At 35.0% G+C, this 22,110-nt stretch overlaps 2 protein-coding genes across 5 annotated transcripts; one reads left to right on the plus strand and one right to left on the minus strand.

Annotated features, from left to right (window-relative positions):
* The first annotated feature begins 2,918 nt into the window (after positions 1–2,918).
* On the plus strand, positions 2,919–8,616 carry LOC117615520 (protein odr-4 homolog). Of its 2 annotated transcripts, XM_034344619.1 has the most exons (11): positions 2,919–3,046; positions 3,150–3,365; positions 3,513–3,608; positions 4,218–4,306; positions 4,404–4,532; positions 5,051–5,171; positions 6,137–6,215; positions 6,330–6,439; positions 6,691–6,869; positions 7,733–7,829; positions 8,055–8,616. In XM_034344619.1, exons 1-11 carry the CDS (start codon positions 2,966–2,968, stop codon positions 8,349–8,351), a joined length of 1,494 nt encoding a protein of 497 aa, XP_034200510.1. In that variant the 5' UTR covers positions 2,919–2,965; the 3' UTR covers positions 8,352–8,616. The 2 variants fall into 2 exon arrangements, with proteins under 2 accessions (XP_034200510.1, XP_034200511.1); XM_034344620.1 differs by lacking the exon at positions 4,404–4,532 and having other exon boundaries at positions 2,921–3,046.
* A 1,924-nt stretch (positions 8,617–10,540) lies between these two features.
* LOC117630102 (phosphoglycerate mutase-like protein 1) lies at positions 10,541–17,250 on the minus strand. 3 transcript variants are annotated; one of them, XM_034362846.1, is made up of 10 exons: positions 16,971–17,250; positions 16,346–16,407; positions 16,150–16,257; positions 14,901–14,980; positions 13,502–13,664; positions 12,815–12,889; positions 12,590–12,678; positions 11,706–11,825; positions 11,034–11,078; positions 10,541–10,955 (listed from the first exon to the last, which is right to left on the minus strand). In XM_034362846.1, the coding sequence occupies exons 1-10, from the start codon at positions 17,113–17,115 to the stop codon at positions 10,841–10,843; spliced, it is 1,002 nt and encodes a 333-aa protein (XP_034218737.1). In that variant the 5' UTR covers positions 17,116–17,250; the 3' UTR covers positions 10,541–10,840. The 3 variants fall into 3 exon arrangements, with proteins under 3 accessions (XP_034218737.1, XP_034218755.1, XP_034218747.1); XM_034362864.1 differs by lacking the exon at positions 16,346–16,407 and having other exon boundaries at positions 16,971–17,100; XM_034362856.1 differs by lacking the exons at positions 14,901–14,980; positions 16,346–16,407; positions 16,971–17,250 and having other exon boundaries at positions 16,150–16,260.
* Between the last annotated feature and the right edge of the window lie 4,860 nt (positions 17,251–22,110).

Below are 22,110 nucleotides of genomic sequence, written 5' to 3' on the forward strand. Positions count from 1 at the left end.
TCAATTGACTCCATTCTATTTTTAAGAAAATTAAGGATATTAACTTTGTTTTTTCAACAATCTCCCATGTTGTCTAAATCATCAAAATTTCATCAAATTTGCCATTAAATATAAGGATAATTTAGTAATTTCATACGTTAAAAATAATTAAATATTATAAAATTAAAATAATAATAATAATAATAACAATAACAATAAAGTTTTTTATTTAAAAAAAAGGGAAAAAAAACCCCTCCCTTCTTCTCTCTTTCTGCACTGTCTCTCGGCGTCATTACCCATGGTCCACCCCACCCTGTCGTCGCCGCCGCCCACCCAACCTCTCATCTTAAACCAATTTGCATTAGTTCACAACCTCTGCAAAGCAAATTCTAATTTGTTGTTGTTTGGGTTTTACAAAATTGCATAAATCAAAAGGAAAAAAAAAATCAAGATAAGGAAAAGGGGTGACAATATGAAATCATGCCTTTTATGATTAAATGAAATAATGGAAACTTTTAATGGATAATCAAGGAAGATTAAGGATCAATCAATAGACGTTTTTCTGTTTGACAAGTGGTGGACAAAATTTCATTAGTTTAGGTTTGATTAAAATAGAATATAGTATGTATCAAAAAGGTAATGAGCAAAATAATTTTTTATTCAGCACTGCTTTTGTAGAAGCACTTTATAGGCACATTAAATTTTATTAAATGAGCCAATAGGGTATAACCTAGTGGAAGAATGGTCTTAACTTGCATACCATAACCATAAGTCTCAAATTTGAATCCACACTACATCATAGTTGTGTGTGTGTGTGAGAGAAACCCCCTCTTATATAGTTTAGACTATCGCTTGTACTCAAAAAATAAATTTATTAAATTTATGTGTTTATGTACTATGCAGAGATGTCAAACAGTTCCGACAAAAATTTAGAGTAGGCCCATTTAATAAATGGATCAAGTCAAGTTCATCCATTAATAAAAATTATTAAGTCAGGCTGGGCCCACGACCCTAGCATATATAGGACTAGGTCGAGCTCGTGTTGAGCCACTAAATGAGCATATATAAGCCCACGACAAGGTCGACTTATGTATTATATTTTATTATTATTTATTTTTACAATTTTATTTCAATTTTTTTTACAATTATGTATATATTAACAAGATTTATTAATTGTTGAAAAAAGAGGTCAATGCCTTAATTTGAAGTATATTTAAATAGAAAAGTGCTAGACTATTGTTGAGGTTTAAAAAAATTCTATTTTTTTTCTCCAAAAAAAATATATGTATTATTTTTCTCTAAAATAAATATAATTTAAGAATTTGAATTTAAACGAGTCGGCCCGTTGGGAAAATTGAGCCCATTCAATAATCCGTAGACTACTGGGCCTATTTTAAACGCCTTGTTGGATACCTCTAGTCATAGGTATGAATCAAAACTCAGCGGATAACTTCTTGTCTCATTTGTTGGATCAAATTATGCATATATAGAAAGCCCAATAAATCAATAACTAGAAGAGCTTTCTCAATAACTATTCCAATATGTGCATAAAATCCGCAAGCATATTTCTCTTAGGCCCCGTTTGGTTCATGGGAAATGAGACTTGAGGATGGGAAAGTAGGGGGAAAGTGAAGCCATTCTCCCAACTTGAGTTTTGTTTTCCCTCCTCATGAGAAAGTTTGGAGAAATTAACCAACATTAAATACACATTTTTCATGACCATTTTGTCCCCATTAACAATTTAGAATTACAATATATCATTAAATGCATTCTTTTTTATTATTATTTAATTTAATATGGGTATAATTGAAAATTTATACAAACTTTGTTTTTCATTCATACTCAAAACAAACATGGGAAAGGAAATAAAGTGTTATCTCCCGATTACTTTCTCAACATTACCAAACGTGGGAAATGAATATTTCATTTACCATCCTTTGGGAAATGACATGGGAAATGATTTCTCCTTAAATTCATTCCGTGAACCAAACGGGGCCTTAGTTTATCCAATGCTATGTTCCATGTAATTTGATCTCTTCCATGCAACTACCAATGAGACTCTTCTAGTCGGACCTGCCCAAAGATAGGGGTTGTGTTACGTCGGGCCTTAATTAATCGAGTCGGACTCGTGTCATACTCTTTGGTTGCCAAATATTTTCAAAAAACGCTTTTAGCCATTTTAGAAGGGCTAAACTGTTGAATACTACCATGATTTGTCACACTTGTCGAATTCAACATTCTCAATTATATTATTTAACCTTCGTACTAAATTTAATCGCCAATTTAACTATTGTCTTTAGTTTTTATCCAATTTCATCCAAATCCGTCAAAAAGGTAATGTGAACAACTGAAGGAATCGACTTGTGTATTCCACTGAAATTTTAATGGATTTTAAAGATTTATAAACTTATGCAAAGTCAATGGATTTTAATGGAGTTTGTTAAACTTTTATCATAAAATGAATTTGAATATACTTTTGTAAATTCTTTTGGATTTTCTAGTGATTCATTTTCTTACACTTGATGTGGGTATTAGTGAAAGTTGAGGCCAATGTTGGGTCAAAAATAGCTAAACTTGATCGTATTATGTGAAGAGGAAAAAAATTAAATCAAAATCTCAATTAAATATAGCATCTAGGTCGCAAATTTAACACAAAAAAACCTTGGGAATTAAGCGACTTTAGCATCGACTTAAACTTCAATTCAGTTTGACTTTAGGAGTTCCTTGATATTTGGATTATACGAATTGAAAGCATGAATACATATTTTAGTAAAGAAAATATAAGTTTAACTCAAGAAAATCTTTAATAATTACATGTTTCTTGCTTAGATGGGCCGACCCAGGACCATGTTCTGATGGGCGGGTCTTCCAGGCCCCGCCTGGCCCATGGACGATTTCGTCCGTTAAACTCAGAAACGACTTCCACTCACTCCGAAGAAGCTCATCGATCGAACCAGAAAGAGAAAAACATAGAGTCCGTACAGCAATGGTGAAAGCAGTGGTCGGAGAAGAGACCCAGCTCAAGTTAGCTGAGGATCGCCTCGAGCAATCCTCTACGCCTGCCCAGGTTCTCTCTCTCTCTCTCTCTCTCTCTCTCTCTCTCTCACTCACAAAGAGAGAAACATGGCTGATTCTGAGTTTTACGGTTTTTGTTTGCTATGCAAGTTCAGGTGGGTCTTCTCATAGGCAAGCTCAGCTCTTCTCTAGACCGAGGCTTCGTCTTCGATATCGTCCCAACCCCACCAAACGACGCTGGAGCGCCTGCTTGTTCCCTTGTCGAGCCCACCAAGGACGACAAGAGAAAGGGAACCAAGCCCAAATCTCAGTCCTCCGATTCCTCTTCTCTCACCATTGACAAGGATTGGGTCGCAGAACATGCTCGCCAGGTCAATTACATATAAATATGTTCCTATATACGCATATTTATATTTGTATATTCCTACTTTATATTGTTTGTATCTATAAAATCTAATTTTGATACGGTTTCTGGGTCTTGTTTATTGTGCTTGTGTATGCATTTTATGATATTTTAGGTGTCTAGAATGTTAGTGGGTGGCATGAAGGTGGTTGGCATTTACATCTGGGCAAGTGAAAGTGCATTTAAGAATTCCAACATTACGCTTTGCCAGGTACTCTTTTGGCCCTGAATTGGATTAATCTTGTTTGGTATATCTATGTTTTTTAGCAGAGTTTGATTTTGATTGCTGTATAGCATGCTATTTTGGGACTGGCTTTATGAGCTTGCTTGTGTCGAGAAGGATGGATAGCTTTAAGCGGGCAGTGCTCCGCTTAGTGACAGAAAAAATATATAGAAAGGAAAAAAATAAGAGATAAATTGGTGAATGCAGGATATCCATTTTTAGCTTTTGACTGCTGGATTTTGATACATTCTATAAGGCCTATCAAATAAAACTGAATTTCATGAAATTAGGTCTAATACGACCATTGGTTTTAGTTGATGCGCCCTTTTCACTTTAAAAAACCTAATATAATATAGCCCTCATGGCCATAGTAATTTGCATTAACCAAGGAGAACCTGGTCAGGTTCTCTGTAATGAAACTTTATAATTATCATAAATCTAACAGAAAAAGTATTCTTGGCTAGTTTACTTGCAAAGAATGGGTCAGCTATGAAAATATGGGACTGATTATATTCATTTTAAACTTTAAAGTTATCCTATGCGTATACTGGGAAAAAATTACTTTTAATACATATTAATGGAAAAGGCCTCTTGCAGACTGTAATGGGAGTTGCCAAAGCAGCGCCCCTCTCAGAGAATGATTGGGATGAGAGACTGCTTATTCACATCTGTTACAGTCCAAGGAGGTAACTTCCCTACCTGAATTCGATAATTGTTTATTGTCCCAATTATGCTCTCTTAGTTATTGTCAAAGGGTATATGACTAAGAGGCTATTTCTGTAGGTGGACATGTAGAAATTGTGCGGTTGCTTCAAATATTACATCTAGCAGCCTAAGGCCTTGTGATTTTAAAATGGGAAGGGTCCTAAATTCCCTTCAAAGATTTAGGTGCATGTACAATTTTGATATCAGGTACTGTCTGCTTTTCTTAGTAAGAAAAAAGAAAAAAGGAAATTGATATCTTAGAACTTTTTAAATATAATTTCATGTGACTTTCACATGCACTAGAATTTAGGACCCATCATTCTGTTTGAATTGAAGTTAAAGTAAACAATGAGCTCAGTCCAAACGAAAGCAAACAATGATCTGATGATTCAACTATTAAGTATATCAATATCTAACAATGATGATACTGGAGCCCTCTTGAACCTTATAAACTAAGCTACATTCCTTATTTATCATTTAGTTTATCTCTTATCCCTTATTACGTCACGTCCAAAGACAACACTGACGTTGATCCCCGTTTCTTTCTGCCTGTCTGCTGCACTTTTATTTTTTTGGCTTATTTTGAGGTTCTAACCGGGCCACTTAATAGAATATTATGCTCTCATAGTACTGAAGGTCATATCCAATTTAATAATAGTATACTTTATCCCAGTACTAGCACATAATAGTATTTAGGTTGTCTCATGGTAGTTATTCTTTCCCAGATTGCCCATATTTCACAAGAATTTATCAAATGTTCAAACTTTTAGTGAAGCTCTTCATCAGGGAATTTCAGTTCATGCAAAAGATCTTAAAAGTGCAAAAGCTATGTATGATGGAAATTTGGTAAGTAGCTCATTGAGTTGTTGGTTTTTAAAATTACTGTACACCTTTTACTAATATGCAAAAGTGTCATACCTGCTCGTGCCTGTTAATGCTCCGGATGACCTCGAGTCTTGTTAGTGTTCTGGATGACCTTGAGTTTGTTATATGATATGTTGATGTCCCTGGCGCTACAATGGCTAAACATATCTCTTAAAGTCCAAAATAGTTTTTTGAGTCTCTGTTGCATATGCAACTTGTTCTTTTCAACTATGATGTCTTCTTTTCAAGTTGATAGAAGTATACTAATTCTATGTAGCTGATATCAGGAGTGTGCTGTAGAAAGTTACTTATAATATCTGAAGACTGTAAGTGCCGCTTTTTATCATATTAAGTAATTTTAGGTGTAGAAAGTTGATACAGCGCGTCATACGACAAGGATTGTTTGGTTTGTGCTTCTCTAAATCATTTTTTTAAGCCAGGTTATAATCACTATTTACATCTATCAACAGATAAACTTACTCATTAGTAAACCTTTTACCACTTCTTGAATTAAAAAAATTCTGATGCGTGTTAGTGCAGTTATGTTGACGGTCATGCTGTTGAGTCATATGCAGTCAGTTACTTGTTCGCAAGATTTTGTGATCTTTGAAACTTTGATAGCTGATAGTTCTAACCCACGTTATTGTTTTCAAAGTTTTTTTTTTTTTTTTTTTTTTTTGGGTATCAATTTTACTGCTTACCTTTGTGAAGACATAAATATGAGGAAATGTAACCATTTGATAGCTGTAAGAAAATATTTACCTAAAAGCCTTGATCTTTGTCAGGTGTAATGGTGTACTTTAAGCCATAGATCCAACTTGTTTTAAACCAAATGTTGAATTTTGTTTTTCCCCTTTATTTTCCACAATCAATAAGCATGGTTTCTAGGTTGACTCTTTTAACCTCAAGTTCTCATATGGTTTTCTCTGTCTTGAATACAACTTTAGGTTTTTAACAATGATCTATGCACATCAGATGGTCTGCATGAAGTCGAACTGCTTCTACCATTTATGAAAGATACTGAAGGTGTGTTTATGCATCATTTAATTTTGGGAATATTTTGTTCATTTGTTCTTTTCTTTTCTTGAATTGCTTCTTCCATTTTGAGTTTATATTTTAACATTCATCTATTGTGTAAAGCCTGCAGCCAAAAAGAAGCCGTTGGTGTTCTTGCTTTGAGTGGTTCTGTGTGTTCCTTTGCCTTCTTAAATCCTAAAGAACCAATTTCACAAGCTGTTGCTGATATAAAGGTATACAATAGATAATCACTTTTAATCCTCCGTATCTTAGACCGAAAACTAATTATTAGTTTAGTTTCTAAAGGCTATTTGAATTCACATTTATCACTAGTTGACTGTATTTCATTGTCATTGCGCGTCATAGGGTGTGCATGCTTTTTTCATGCCTTGTTTTTAGATATTTTCATGCTATTGTGTTTACTAGCTTAATTCCTTAGTGTGCTTATTTTCTGTAAAATCATGAATTGATTTTATGTTTGTAGGATGACATTATCACAAGTCTGCAGAGTAGACTAGATATCATCTGTGATGAAGCAGATGGAGAGACAGGTCCAACTGAAACCGGTGGCCAGCAAGCAAGAGATGATACTGGTAGCCAGGAAGCAAGAGATGGGATATCCAGTGGAACTCCTGTTTTTCAAATTGTTCTTCAATCGTTCAGGTCTATTATGCCTCCTATGTTACTATTTTTCTAATGTTTTAATAAAACTAGGGGTTCGCTATGAATATGATGAATGCTGATTGATTATATGCTGATCTGTGCGTTTCCATTGTCCTTTTCCTTTTGTTATAATCCATGTTGTAAAGGCATGTTGTGTGGTGGTTTAGATAAGCATGTTTCAAATTTGGTGGTTTAGATAAGCATGTTTCAAATTTGGTGGTTTAGATAAGCGTGTTTCAAATTTGATTACATTTCAGGAATTTGGTTGAATATATTTTCTTTGAGTGAATATACTTCACAAACTTTTTTGTATATCGGAATGATTCTGTAAATATTATGGTGTTGCACAATGTGTTTCATTTCATCAGCTGCAGCTTGATCACTGATTGATATCATGATACTAGTAACCTGTACTCAGGAGATATGCTGACCACCCCCTTTCCCATTTCCCCTATCTCTCCCCTCTTTTCCCCCTCTTTCATTATGTGGGTAGTTTCACCGGTAGCTACTTTAAAGTTTTCTGTGTGGCCCTTTAGGCTACCAACTAATCTTTTCTGGAAATCTGCCACCTTTACTGCAAAATTTTATGAATCTCCTGTTGGAGATAAAATTGTATAAATTAAGAATTACTATCTTTCAAGATTATATATTAATATTCCCTGCAAGCTACTACTAATTGTTTCTTGCACCATCAGCTTATTCTATATTGTTAGTGGGTTTATATTTCTTTTCATCAAGCAGAAGGGTTAAATCTGAATCATGATTTATGACCAAAATTCTGTTAAACATCGGTGATTTATTATGTCACATTGCTGAAACATAAGTTGGCACACTGACCACATTTGTTATGCATTTTAAAACAGAGAAACATGCAGTCTTTCACTTCCCCGAAGAGTCTTTGTTCCTTGGTTGGCGGGTACATTTGTGTGCGACTACCTACAACCATCTGAGACATTTGAGGTTTGTACTTATTACTTGATAACTGAGGTTTCTACTTCTAATAAAAGAAAAAAAAACACCTACAAACAGAAAATTGGAAAATGCAAGGGTGTTGCACCCTTTTTGTATGTGGTTCTGAATAGCTCTGCATTGGACTAGATTTTGAGCAACATGAGCTTTTCACTTAATCTCTTTTCAGTTCAATGTCTTACTTGCTCTGACCTTGTGCTTTCCATCCTCCCTTAGGTTCTTAAAGATCGATGTGTCGAGTTGTTGTCTATGGAAGCTCCAACAGATGACTCAGCAATCTTGGAACCTGAAATAGAAGCCCCATCTAGAGTCACCAAATCTTTTTGGGATGTGGCGGTGCCTTTTTCCTCGGCATCTAGGTCCTGTTTGGAGAAGAGTGGACTCGACACGTTGAGAGGAGAAAGTAGCCGGAAATCTATACAGTCCTCTAATGTCAACATCATCGCTGCTGTTATATTCCTTCTCCTCTCTATCATTGTAGGATACGTTCTCATATTTGTCAGGAGATCATAGTTCAAATGAAGCCTCGGTTGTCCAATCTGGGTAAACATTTGTGGTCCTATAAAATCAATAAACTGTTTTCTGGATTTTCCCCTCTCCGTTTTGGGCAAAAAGTATGCAGTTGAATCAGTTGTAATGAGGTTATAGTTTCACAAATACTTGTACAGTATGCATTTTTACATTTTTGATATGGATGTATCTAAACTTGAATGCCTTAAAAGTTACATTGAGGATGAATATTAATATGATAACTGGCTGAGTCCGGAAGATTTTTCTTTTTTCATCCCAAACAATAAGAGAAGATATAAAAGGGGAAGAAGACAAAGTGATTGAGATACGTGTTAATGAAAATTGTGATATTTAGCATCTTTAAAATGCTTCTTCATAGCAATTTTCACTGGCTTCACATTTATATGACTCCGAAAAGATGAATCTTAATTGCCTAAAAAGACTATTCTCAACCAGCCCCTGAAATGAGAAATGACAACTATCTAAAAGAATAAAAAAGAAAGTCGCTGCCTTGGCTGTAATTTCCACATCTAAAATTATTTCAAGATTCTAATCATTCCATTGAAGAGATTACAACAGTATAGCCAATCTTGCATAAAGAACAAGACAATTGAATTAAAGAAAGGGATTTGCAGTGTAACGAATCAAAGAATTGGTTTCACAGGCAAGAAACCAAAAGAATATGTTGAAAATAAAAGACCCTACTTATTATATGTATACACTAACAGTCTTGGCTAATACAAGAAATGGAGGAGACCGTTTGTCCACTTTGGCTACTGCTACAGGTGCTTGCACCATGTCCACATTGCTGAACTTCTGGTTTTGTCGTGCTAACCTTAACAAGCGCAAAGCGAAGTTGGGATTTACGACTCATTGACCAGAGCTGCACTCTCTCATTGTGACCAGAACGTAGCTTCAACTCAGTCTGATCCTTTTCGCTAAGAAAATCCTCTTTAACCTGCTTCATCGGTATGGAAAACTGTTGGCTATTGTCAGCCACATCAGTATCAAAAAGTTCCTTCTCGATTACCAATTTGAGGTCTCCACCACCACTGCGACTAATCATGGTTTTCAGGTCTTGAGGCATCTTTGGTTTCGGTGATGATGGTAAACTTCAAATCTGCACTACTTTGCACATGAACCAGCTTTTGTTTCTTTTGCACTAATGCTTCATTGTTGTAGTCTTGATGATCACTCCCAGAATGAGAAGAAAGCCTCTTCCTTTTCATATTCATACAACTTACACTTTGGACAGAATCATGAGAAGCATGTGGCAAAAACCTTTTTTGAGTCAACTGGGTTTTCACTTTCACACACAGACACAGAGAGAGAGCGAATAAGTTTCCAAATTGTGATCGGAGAGAAATATATAAGGCGGTGTTTAAACCCAACTGTCAAATGGCACTCGCTCACTTCACTTCATCGTATCTGTGTGTGATTCAAATTTCAGATTAGAGTTTTAGTAGCTTTGGCCCCAAGCAACTAACAGCACACGATTTTCCGACTGTTGGAGATCCCAACTGCAAGCGCGTTCACGCGGCTTTTAAGTTTTTCTTCTTTTCTTTTTTTTTTTTTGACAAAAAAGTTTTGTCTTTCTTTTACATTTTGATAGATTCAGGTATAAATTAGAATATTTTAACTGTAAAGCCGCACGGCTATACTCTTAAAATGGAATATTTTTTACAGTACAGCCGCATGGCTATACTCTATAAATCTCCATAAATCGAATTAGTGTATGATATAGCCGCTCGGCTATACCCCTATGAATAGTGTATTTTAGAAGTATAGCCGCAAGGCTGTACTCGATAAATAGGATATTTTGACAGTAAAGCCGTCCGGCTACACCCAATAAATCGAATTAGTTGGAGCTATACTCCAAAAATAGAATATTTTTTAAATATAGCCGCGCGGCTATACCCTTTAAATAGATATTACTTATATACTAAAAATTAAAGTTTTAGAAAAAATTATTGACTTAGAGATACAAAGTTTATATTTATTTTTAAAAAAACCTCTCCTAACAAAATTTTGTTGGCAAAAATAAATTTCGTCAAGAGAAGTCTATGCCTGCCTGTGCCGACGAAAACCTTATAAATGCATAAGTTGATCAAAGTCTAACAAAACCCAGATTATCTGTCAGATGTAGAAGACGACATTTCACACTGAAGCCCAAACAATAAGAGAAGGAAAAGGGGAGAGAAGTCGTAGAGTGTTGGAGATGGTATTAATAAAAGATGTTTATCTTTGAAAAAAATACATGGAACTTCTAAAACCATCGATGATATTCAGGTTAACCCAATGTATCTATAAGGCTCCAAAAACAAGAATCCTCAAATTGCCTAACAGAGCTAAGCAACCTTAAAAAGACTAAATTTCTGTCTCCCCTATAAAAATAACCAAAAAAAACATGAATCTCCACCAGCCCCTAAAAAATCAAGGCTTCAGAATAATCATATCAAGTGTGTGAGAATGTCCATCATCAGGGGCTATATTTACTTGGAAGCACCCTTCTCCGATTGCTTCTCATCTGCAATGTCACTAGGAAGATCAGGTCCCTGAGGAATTTTTCCAGGATAGTTAGTTGTCGAAGAATCAGACCCCATCAAACTGCATAGAGGAGACAAAAGATTAAAATTCTGCATGAGCTAATATATGTTCTCGAGGTTTTGTTTACTACAAGCTCACCTCCTATCAACAATTATCACCGAGCGAAGCTCACAATTGGCAAAGCTGCATAAACAGAATTCCACTCTTAAGCTTAGTATTCATCCAAAAACACAGAGAAAAGAAAAGGACTCATCCTCCTCCATGTAAAAACTAACGATCCTAAACATGAGGAACGCTTTTACACTGATATGATTATAAACATTTCCAGCGCAGAACAATGTCATAGAACTAGTAGCCTGATGGGCAAGTGTGCAACTGTTTAGTTAGCAAAAATAGTAGTAGCGACCAGACCAGATCTAGACATCACAATATGCAGGGAATAGTTACATCTAAAGGAAAATAAAGGATACAGTTCCACCTATGAAGCATCAAACAAAAGAAAAGAGTGGCTATTTCTAAATAACAAATATTAAGAAAAACGCAAAACACATTGAAGCAAATATTATTGTGTGTTTATTGATAGATTGAAGTAAATATGATTGAATTAACAAACATGAATATTCAGAATGTACAAGAACATTCTGAATAATTCTCACACATACAGACACCATACAGAATGTAATCAAGAACAGAGCTTGAAAATGCAGCAATGAGCAGCTCAGTTATTTATTCTCGTTGTGTATTATTATCATAAAAGATTTCATGCTGTTGACTTAAAAGTAGGGATAAAAGAGCCACCATAACACTTACTGTGTGCATATTTCACTCTTTACCGATGGATGGCAATCACTTCCAAAAGCACTCAAGGTATGAAACAAGAATCCACTGTGGGTAACAATTGCAATCTCCTTCTCTTTACGTGTCCACAACCTGGACAAATTGAAAGTGGGAAAAGAAAATTCAGTGAACACCTTTCCATAATGCCAATATAAGAACCAATGTCAAAAGAGTCGATGGCTGAAATCTATAATTCAAATCATTGACATGTAAGGTCACAAGATAGTATGATCTATTTGATTCATTGTAAAACTAAACAATCCATCATCTCCCTTTTCAATTCCAGAAAGTGGTCAACTCTGAAAATGATAATGAAAAAAATGTATGCTATATATGTTCAGAAGCTATGCAAGATTGAACCAAATGATTTCATCTACAAGGGGAAACCACAGTAAGCAGGGCATGCTAAGAAAATTTGTTGCAATGATACTTGGTTCAACATCTGCAGACATGAATTAATGGACATTTCCCAACAACTATAAATAAATTTGTGTAACAATTCAAGGTGCTTCAGGTGAAAAAACAGCGTGATGAGAATATCATAATACTTATAACTGAACTTGTAAGAAAACAACAGTTACAGCCAGATAGCACCTCCTTAAAATCCATGTGGCATACCCACAGCATAAGGGACATGAAGAGATTATGCTGTAATACTAATATATAGATATTATGGCTTTGGACAAAAGAGCTCATGTTGTTCACCCCAATTTTGAGTTAGCTTATAAATCATTCTAGTGCGCTCTGTGACATAGCCTTCTTTTCACCTTTTCTTTTCCTCAAAGATTCTTATACTGATCGTGAATAATAAAGAATGCAGTTACCAGAAATTTAGTGAAATGAATTAGGGTAATCACCAGTTCAAAAACTTCAGTCCCCTAGATGCCACGTCTTCATTCTTCTCTCTAATGTCAGGTGTCCACAGAATGTCATCCTCATTCTCTATCTAAACAAACGATAAACAAGAATATATTCCAATCAATTTAAGTTGAAGATTTGACAAGCAACCAAAAACAATAGTGACAAGAAAAATGGCAGGCATAGCTTTTCTCCACTTTTAAAAGTTACAATAAATCACTTGCCAGTGAAAAATCAATTGCAGGAAACAGAGGCTGGTACTCGCTAACACTTCTTCTCTTGTCACATGGATGAACCCCCTGCAGCACAAGAGAAAACACACACATTTGAGTGCAACGTCCAGTTAAAACCCCTCTTACTCAATGATTAATGTGAAACTAGATAAATAAAATATGTTCAAAATAAACACTCAAAAGAGGTTTGTAATTTTAGGAGCAAAAGGGAGGCCTTCTCTGAGGCTTTAGACACATAGTAATGTTGATCTGGGTATCAAAATTGTATAAAATCTAAAAGTAGGAAGGACAAGCGTCTGACTGGTCCAAATAAAATAGACTACATGTAGATAACACCAAAAAGGATTTTGTTTTATAACTTACTACTAAAGGAAAAATATATGTACATGTTAGTGAAGCCTTATTGGCATGGTAAAGATTGAAAGCAATCCAAAATATTTGACCTTCACCCAGTTAAAAAGTTATACCATTTGCAAAGAAAAAATAACTACTGAAATCAGGATTATCAATTTTCCTTCCCCTTAGGTTTGTTTTTTCGCACAGAGGGTAGGTTTGTTTTTTCGCACAGAGGGAGAAACAATACCCAAACCAGGCTCTATCTCTCTTTGTGTGCTTTTGTGTACCTTCTACACAAAATTTACATAGCTGTTACTAGTTTTAACTTTGAACATTACGTACCAAATGTTCACGGCAAAGCTCAACTGCTATAAATGGTGGGCAGTTTAGACTTGAAATTGCAGGATGGTTACTGTTCCCTGCATTTGCAACCATTAGAGGAGGTACATCTATCCCGTCTGAGTATGCTCCACCCCCGAAGACACCCACTGCTGTTTGCATGGTCCTACATGGCAATCATTGGTCAAAACAGGTTGCTTTTTCTTTTTTCAATTTCCACCAAGTGAAACATCCACTCTTTTTTGTCTGGTATGTAATGTGCGGTCTCCCAGAAATAAAAGTGCTTGTAAAACGGAAAATGTTTTCAAGGAACATAGACCCAAGCAATCATTCATCCACTAATTCATGTACATAACTAAAATAATAACTCCTAAAGCAAAAATAAAAGTTTACTCTATTACATGAACCAAATAAATTTAATTTCTATAGAAAGGGACTAGTTATCTTAGCAATTATCACTTTTTGAAAAGAGATACATCTAAAATCAGGACCATATATTCAGCAGCCACAAAATTCAGGCACATGCAAATCACCTGCATAAGAAAAGTTGTATTAAGGATAGCACTGACTTGAGTCTGTATGCAGTGAAGCAGATCTCACATCCTAACCATCTGAAGTTATTATAGAAGTCCCAATTCACAATTCTAGATTGTTAAACGTGACAAATATGATAGAATTAACTGTTTGTATATTTCCTTTGGATGCATGTTCTTCACCTCCTCAAGTTTCTGAATTATTTCAACAGCACCTCATCATCTTAAGGTATATCTGATTTCAAATGTTCATAACAAAACTAAATACCACCTTGACAAATCACTCCCCACCCTATCCCTCCCCACAAAAATAAATAAAAATTAAAGGAACCCCACTTAAAAATAAATATATAAAATATATAATATAAAAATTAAAATTATAAAGGAAAACGTATAACTGTCAAGTACAAATTTAAAAGCTCTTATTGGCATATTAAAGGAGCAGCCCTCCAATCAACTGAAAAGGAAGTAATTCTTTATGAATCTGAGGTAGAAGCAAAGATGACATTTAGAATCAAGTAGTAAAGGAATAAAGGTGCGTAGCTTGTTCCCTCTTAAATTAGACTAATGGATGTCCCCTAGTTCTCATAAAAGAAGTCATATATTGCTATCGGTTACATATTTCACAAAACTAATGTATTTGTCTGAGTTTGTGTATGAGATAATCAGTGCATTTATTTTATCTCAAAACATCTATCCTAAATACCAAGGATCATCCAAGTTCACAATAAAAAAGAAAAAACCTAAACAAAACAAAATAAAGGGGAAATGATTCACTGAGAAATACACAATTTCACAGTTATGATTAGGATCCATGCAGCAGTTGATCATAGAAACTGAGAAAAAAATGGTATCTGAGAAGGAGATACCTTAACAAAGGAGATGTGATGACTAACTCAACTCTCTTAGAAAGTCCACATGCTTGAACATGCTTGTGTAGATTATCAACCTGTTATGAGGGCACAAAATCACTGCATGGAATTTGTTGATTTATTGGGAAAAAATAAAAAGGACATACAGCACCCAACATAAGGAACTTAAAGGAGAGAGAAACCTAATGCAAATCCTCCTTCTAAAATTGTTCTTACAGTAAAAAACAAAGAGAGTTCTTTGATGCCATGTTTGGTACACCATTAAACTAAACAGTCTGAATTCAGTGTTTTGTAGAACTCCAGGCTCTTAAGCAACCGGATTAAAACAATCAGGTAACTGAAGATCAGTAAACTCCACATAGGACTAAGTTGCACAAGAAACACATAAGCTCCCTTTTTTCCCGCAGCATCATTTCCTTGGTGAGAATGACTATGCATTTTGATATATCTCAACATCACATTAACAAAAAATGTATTTCCAATAGCAAATTGTTTATTATTATAAATACTTATTATGAACTTTAATGATGGGTTTCAGGTTGAAATGGTCATTGTACCAGCAACAATTGGACAAATGGATGTTTTTCCAGGACATGTACCTACTATTGCATGGGTTCCTATCAGTGCATAAACGGAATGACATGACAAAGTAATGCTGGTGGCTTTACATTAAGATAGTGGATCCAGTTTGATAATAAGTACAATTTCATGACTACTTTGGCTCTCAATAATCCAATTTGTACACTCTAATACTTACTTTTGATGGGATGGCTATCTAATATTGGCTTTCTCTTTTCAGATGCTGTCAAAATTTCAGAAAAACTTTATCAACTAACCAAGCTATTTTGTATTTTCGCTAATGTTGATTAGATGATTATGGATTTCTGAATATGAACCTAAGTTTTGTACTTGTCTTAACTTTCATTCATGGTTGCATAATGTACAATAATTTTTTCTCATCCAACAATCAATTTTCATCTCAAAAAATTTATTAATCAGTAAAAATATTAAATTTGTAGTTCAGTTTGGCCTCCTATTGGGTACAAAACCAAACCCAGTACAACATAGGTTCAGTTCAACAACAAACTCACAACAATATAAAAAACAATAGAGTAGTATATCGGTACAATCCACTTTAAAACGTGGGCACCAAACGAACGTGTAGAAAGTTCCAAAAAAAAATTAACATATTCTGATTCTCTCATACCAAACATAAGTTCAACTGAACATTCTCATTAGTGATTACCTGATTCCAGCCAAGAGGGGTAAGATGTGCATCAAAAAGATCATAAGACATGTATGCACTATGATCCTTTTCGCCTTCCACATTGTGAATCCCTTGTGCATGCCTTACCTGTATATATCATCACTTGGTCAAAAATACCCAAATGCACTCTACGACCAGTATTAAGTAAAATGAAGGGCCAGAGTTTGCAACAAACCAGGTGAAGAGTTTTAGAACGGTGCAGAGGGTAGAGACTTGGACCTGTAGTGGCATCCATATCTGCACCAATGAACCCCCACCCCAAAAACAGAAAAATAAATAAGAAGAAAAAAACCCTTAACAGGGTAGAGCACGCAAGCATATCCAAAGTATATATCAATACAGAACGATGAAAGAGACCTTCACATCTTCAGAAGAATATGGCCTAACAATTAACATTCGTGTTCAGAAATCTAGAATAAAGGGCCCAACACCAGAATAAAATACAATTATTTGGCTTTACAGCTAAAAAGATTCCACCTTTTTTGACTGTAAAAGGATCTTATGGAGGAATAAACGGATAACCAATTGTGTTCACCACTCAATCATCAATAAATAAATAAATAAATATATAACCAACAACAAAATCATACAAAACTTAAAACCCAGTTTGATTGATTGATTAGAGAGATGGATGGCAGATCAGAGCAGAGGCAGGCATGAAGTAAAAGAGATCTTCTTCTTTTTTTTGGTCGAGAAGTAGAAGAGATTAAGCAAACTTGCAAAAGAAAAAAAAACAAAGCATAATTGAATTTACAGAAGATAAGAGATGAAGAAGAGAACTGCAAAGAGGTGTTCCCTACCTGGTGGTGGTGGAGGAGAGGAGGAGAAACAAAGAATGGCAGAGCGCGGTGGTGAGAATCTTGGGAGCTTGGAAATGGGAGAGGGGACAAGGAGGGGATTTTGAGAGAGGGGAGGGGTATATATAGCAGAGATGGAAATGGTCATGGTTGATGGCTTGGGTGAGAGCTACACGTACGTATGTGTCAACTTGTGACTGCCTAGAGATACGTGAAGGCCGATTGTCCGATCTTCCATTGCACATGGCGCATTTGAAGCCTGTCTCTGGTTCCAGGTCTTGTTGTAATTGTACACGGATTTGTTTTATTTATGTTATTTTATTTTTCTGATCCCCAAAAAAAAAAAAAAAAAAAAAACCAAAAACTTGGAAGTTGGATGGAGGAGGGTCGTTGTTTTTGGACCCTATTGAGTAACGGAGCACGGAGGGAGAGACAGAGACAGAAGCAAGCCATACTTGGCAGTTTTCTATTTATAAAATAATTGGCTTGTTATGATGCAACGGCTTCTGCTTGCGTCTTCTCTTGCAGCTTTTGCTCCCAGCTAATCAATATAGACGAAGACTGTACGATCTCTCCATTTAACGGTCTAGATTGAGTTATAAGCTTTTTCCCAAGGGCTATATACTCAAAATTCATCTTCAAAAATGGACTACATAAAGGACTACAAAAAAAAAAAAGCAATACAAAGGGCCAATTCCTAAAATGAGGGCCACTGGCCCTTTGGCTAACCTAGGCTAAAATCTTGGATGGGGCCCAGCTAACATCAACTAGCTTTTTATTTTTCTAAAAAATTCCTTTGTATAAAATACCAACCTCATTCTTACATAATTTCTCACAACATCTTCATCATTTTACATATTATTCTTCCTCAATTTCATCCTTTTACATAATTTCTCACAATCTCTTCATTCTTTTACAAACTATCCTTCATCTTTTTCCATTTTTAAGTTATTTTTAGAACAATGAAAAATATAATCATAAATTTATAGGACTAATCACGTGCCGACATGTGGATGTCAAAAATCCTATCTCAAAATATTTTTTTTCTCTTTTAAAATATATTTTAAATAGAATATAAATAGTAGTTTAATTAAATTAACTAATAAATTTACATCAAATATTAAAAACTATTAAAATATTAAATTTTGCCGTTTGCTATTGGAGACGGTTAAAATGTAGCTTGACACTATTCCTTATAAAATTATTTTTTAGAGGGATAAATGTAGCCCATAACTAAATATAGCCCTCCCCACCTGGAGATGGCCTAACTTAACTCAATTAAAACAATAATCATGTATGAATCATGTTGACATAGTCACATAGGGGACTAATCAAGCCAAATTAACCAGTAGTATCACACCACGTGGATAATGACCCCACTCATAAATATGCCGACTAGGGTAGACCTTCACAACCAACCACTGAATCGAACAAGCACTCGCCCTAGCTCAGAGTACAAGGCATTGACCACCCACTCACCTCTCGGTAGAAAAGAGAGGTGCTTTGAAGCTAGGCTAGGGAAAAATATTAGTTATGGGATTAGAAATTTAGCATTTGGCTTAAATAATTTTTTTAAAATAAAAAAATTACACATCTTATCGAATTTGGTCCGGTCAGATTTTGTAAGGTGTGAAATCGATATTGAAACTAGTTTGAGCTGGTCTGATTTGGTGTCGATTTGTTGACTTTTTAGTTAACGTGATTTTCTTCGGTTTTTTTCGTCCGATGTGGTACGTGTTTTGGTTTTTCGGTCTCGATGCCCACCCTATTGAGGCCCATCTCTTTTGTAAGTACGCCATCTTCTAAAAGCAAAACTTTACAAAACTATTTTAATTTAAACTGGGCTAAACTTTACAAAAGTATTCGTCCCCAAAAAAAAAAAAGGGCTAAGCCCGTATTTGACTTTACATAGGTCAACCAATCAAACCGACTGAATTAGGTAAAATTGTCCAGAAATTTTTATTTATTATTAAAAATACATGTTTTGAACCAAATCAAGGAGAACTGGTTCAGCTTACGATTTTCTAATTCCAAGAGTCATTATACTCTGACCGAATCAACATTTATTTATTTTTGTTACACATGTCTTTCTTCCTTAGATAGCTAAACTTGCTCAACGGCGTCCAAAGCACATCCCCGATAAGGGCAGTTTTTCTTACTGGCGACTATACATGTTCTTACACATATTAGCACTTAGGCCAGTGTAAATGATCAGACAAGTACCAAGAGCTTTCGGTAGATTTGAAATGTTACAAAGCATGTTCGGAGTAACATAAATGTGCATTAAGGAACAGTGTTAAAAATTAATACATATTGTGTAAAAACTAGAAAAATCTAAAAAACATGAGTGTATATGTCTCAAGTTCAATTTTTCCCTCGCTGAAGTAGACAGAACCATCAACTGATGCATGGATATGTGGATGAATTCAACGCATAGGTTTTTGGGAACAAAGATTTATGCTGGAAGGTGGGCTTTTTTATTTTAAATAGAAGCCCAATATGAGTAGAATTTATTGGGCTGCATGTGGAATATTGTGGTTCTTAAAATTTTGAATCCAAACAGTTTTGGTAGGCTACCCAGCCCCATACCCAAATCTAGGTCATTGCGGGATAATTCTTATTCTAACCAAGTAGAGAACGAAGGTGGCAACGCAAACAGGATCACCAGAAGAAAAAGGGCGGCCTCTCTTCTGATGTTGCTACTGCTTCTCATTCATAAAGCTTCAGTTCTTATGTTACCTTCTGTATAACCAACTTAGTTGTGCGTATGCAACACATTGACACAAAAATGTCGAAAAAAAATTATTGTGTGTATTTGATACAACATGCGGCATGATAATTATGTGTTGTATCAAAATTATCTGACTAGAACATATGTATAACATTAATATCTAAACTTTAAATTGTGAAGTCAAACGCAATACGTGGTATAATTTATATTGAAGGCACGTCTATCAAATATAACGCAATAATTATTTATAGGATTTATGATCTAGTGGTTAAAATTGATCCAATAATTCATAAGGAGAGAAAAAAAAAAAAAAAACTCATGGGCAGTCGCTAATAATTCCATGTATGGTAAGGAGATTAATATATACATATAGGTTTAGAAGATTAGGGTCTCAACAATTTGATTAATTTGCCAAATTTTCTCCATCCTGACAACCAAACCGTGTCTTTTGGAAACTTTTTTAGTTGTGATGATCCTTTGAAATGCTATGCAGCTATACAGTTTGGCCAATTATATATTATTAGTCTTCAAATGAAAAACAAAAACCACCACATTACTCAAAAATGGGTCATGGGTCAACGTATTTCAGCTAAGTCTACTACTATGATTTAACATTTCCCAAGTAATTGGGTTTAGACAGCTAATAAGTTAATTAAGTATATAAAGTTGTAGTTTTCTGGCAATGTATGTTGAACAAACAACAAATACACCATTATAGTCAGCCTTGTAATTAAACGCGTAGCAATTTTTCGACAAGTTTATTTAGAAAACTGACCAAGTTGGATTATATATATACACTTTTGTAATATTATTAAGCATCAAAGTGGATCCTAATCAACCAATAATCTTAATGATTAAGGATTTTTCTTGTTTTATTTTTTAGAAGGCCCCACCTATTAATTTGACTGATGAAAACCAGTTTGCTTAATACTAGCTCAAAGATGCTTTAAAGGCATAAAAGAGACAAAATTATGGTTGAGTGTGAAAAGGATGGATCATATCACTTAGAATGAATTAATGCAAGAAATGTCATTTTCTTCCTTAATGGGGTAGGTCCGGGAACCCATTTCCCAATGAATGTGGGGGTGAGGAATCCCTTATATAAATTATTGCGGGTATGAAGGCGGGGATGGGGATGGAAATGGCATACCCACCACCTATTCGACCCATTGACATTCTTAATTATCGGCCCGTATTTCAAATGTAACTCTAAATAGGGAATTATTCATTAATTGGTAATTACCCAAAATCAAGGATAAATCCTAAATTGCTTAGTGGCAAAGGCAGAGTAGTTGGGTAAATGATCTTGATTGATCTGATTTGATCCTAGCGTACGTCGTGCCATAATTAATTTTGGAATTATGAGCTAGGGCAAAGGTTATATAAGAGGGCAATTGTTCACTGGATCATACGCACAACTTTTTAACGATAAACTCAATACAACCCTAAACCCTTCTTCAAGGCATACAGGTTTTTCAAGGAACTCAAAGCTCTTGCTTCTTTTCCTAGCTTGCTCTCTCAGGTTCTGAGCCTCCTGTGGCCAAGATACTTGGGATTTGATAATAGCTCTGCCAGTTCTAACACTGATATCGATGAGTTGCTGTCCCTAGTTGTTCTGACCCTTTCAACACTGTTGTCATACATTCCGAAGTTGTTCTAGTGACTTAGAGGCTTTTAAGGTGATAACAGTCCTAGTTCCAGATAGATCTCTTAGAAAATCTGTTTCATAAGAGAACCATAAAAAGAAAATTCTATACCTGTATAATGCATACGTTATTTTATTTATGTACAGTATATAGATATAATAGTACATCTTTGAAATAAATAAATAAAAAGGGTTTTATTCTTGTAAGTTGATCTTATAACATAACATGCATCTCAATCTTTGAAAGAAAATATTAGATTACAATGTAGTGTGACCACCCAGCAGACAACCGCTCAATTTGGGAGGATTGTTCATGGAGAGAAGACCCTTTTGATTTGGAAATTAAGATTTATAGCAACGTAGATTGTTGTTCATTTATATATATGGTGGCCTGAATTGGTTGGTGCTCTCTCTCTCTCTCTCTGTGATCTTTGAGAACACAATATATATTAATACTGGTCTTTCTGAGAATCTTAGCTCATGAAAGAAAGACTATTTAAGATTATGCAAATTGTAGGGTGCTAAGATGAGAAAACATTCTTTGTTAATTGCTTAAGAACCTGGAGGAAATTAATCCATGTTTATAATTATTAATGATTGTTTCCCAAGTTATGTGAGTCATAATAATCTATGTGCATTTGGGTGTAAACTAATAAAATATACTATCGCCACCCACCAAGCTAGCAAACTGGAACATTAATGGAGTTCAATATTGGAGCAAGATTGAGGTGGCCACTGGACAATGCACAATCACGCAATACGCATGT

This window comes from Prunus dulcis, chromosome 1, assembly GCF_902201215.1.
Source record: "Prunus dulcis chromosome 1, ALMONDv2, whole genome shotgun sequence".
Classification (NCBI taxonomy): Eukaryota; Viridiplantae; Streptophyta; class Magnoliopsida; order Rosales; family Rosaceae; genus Prunus; species Prunus dulcis.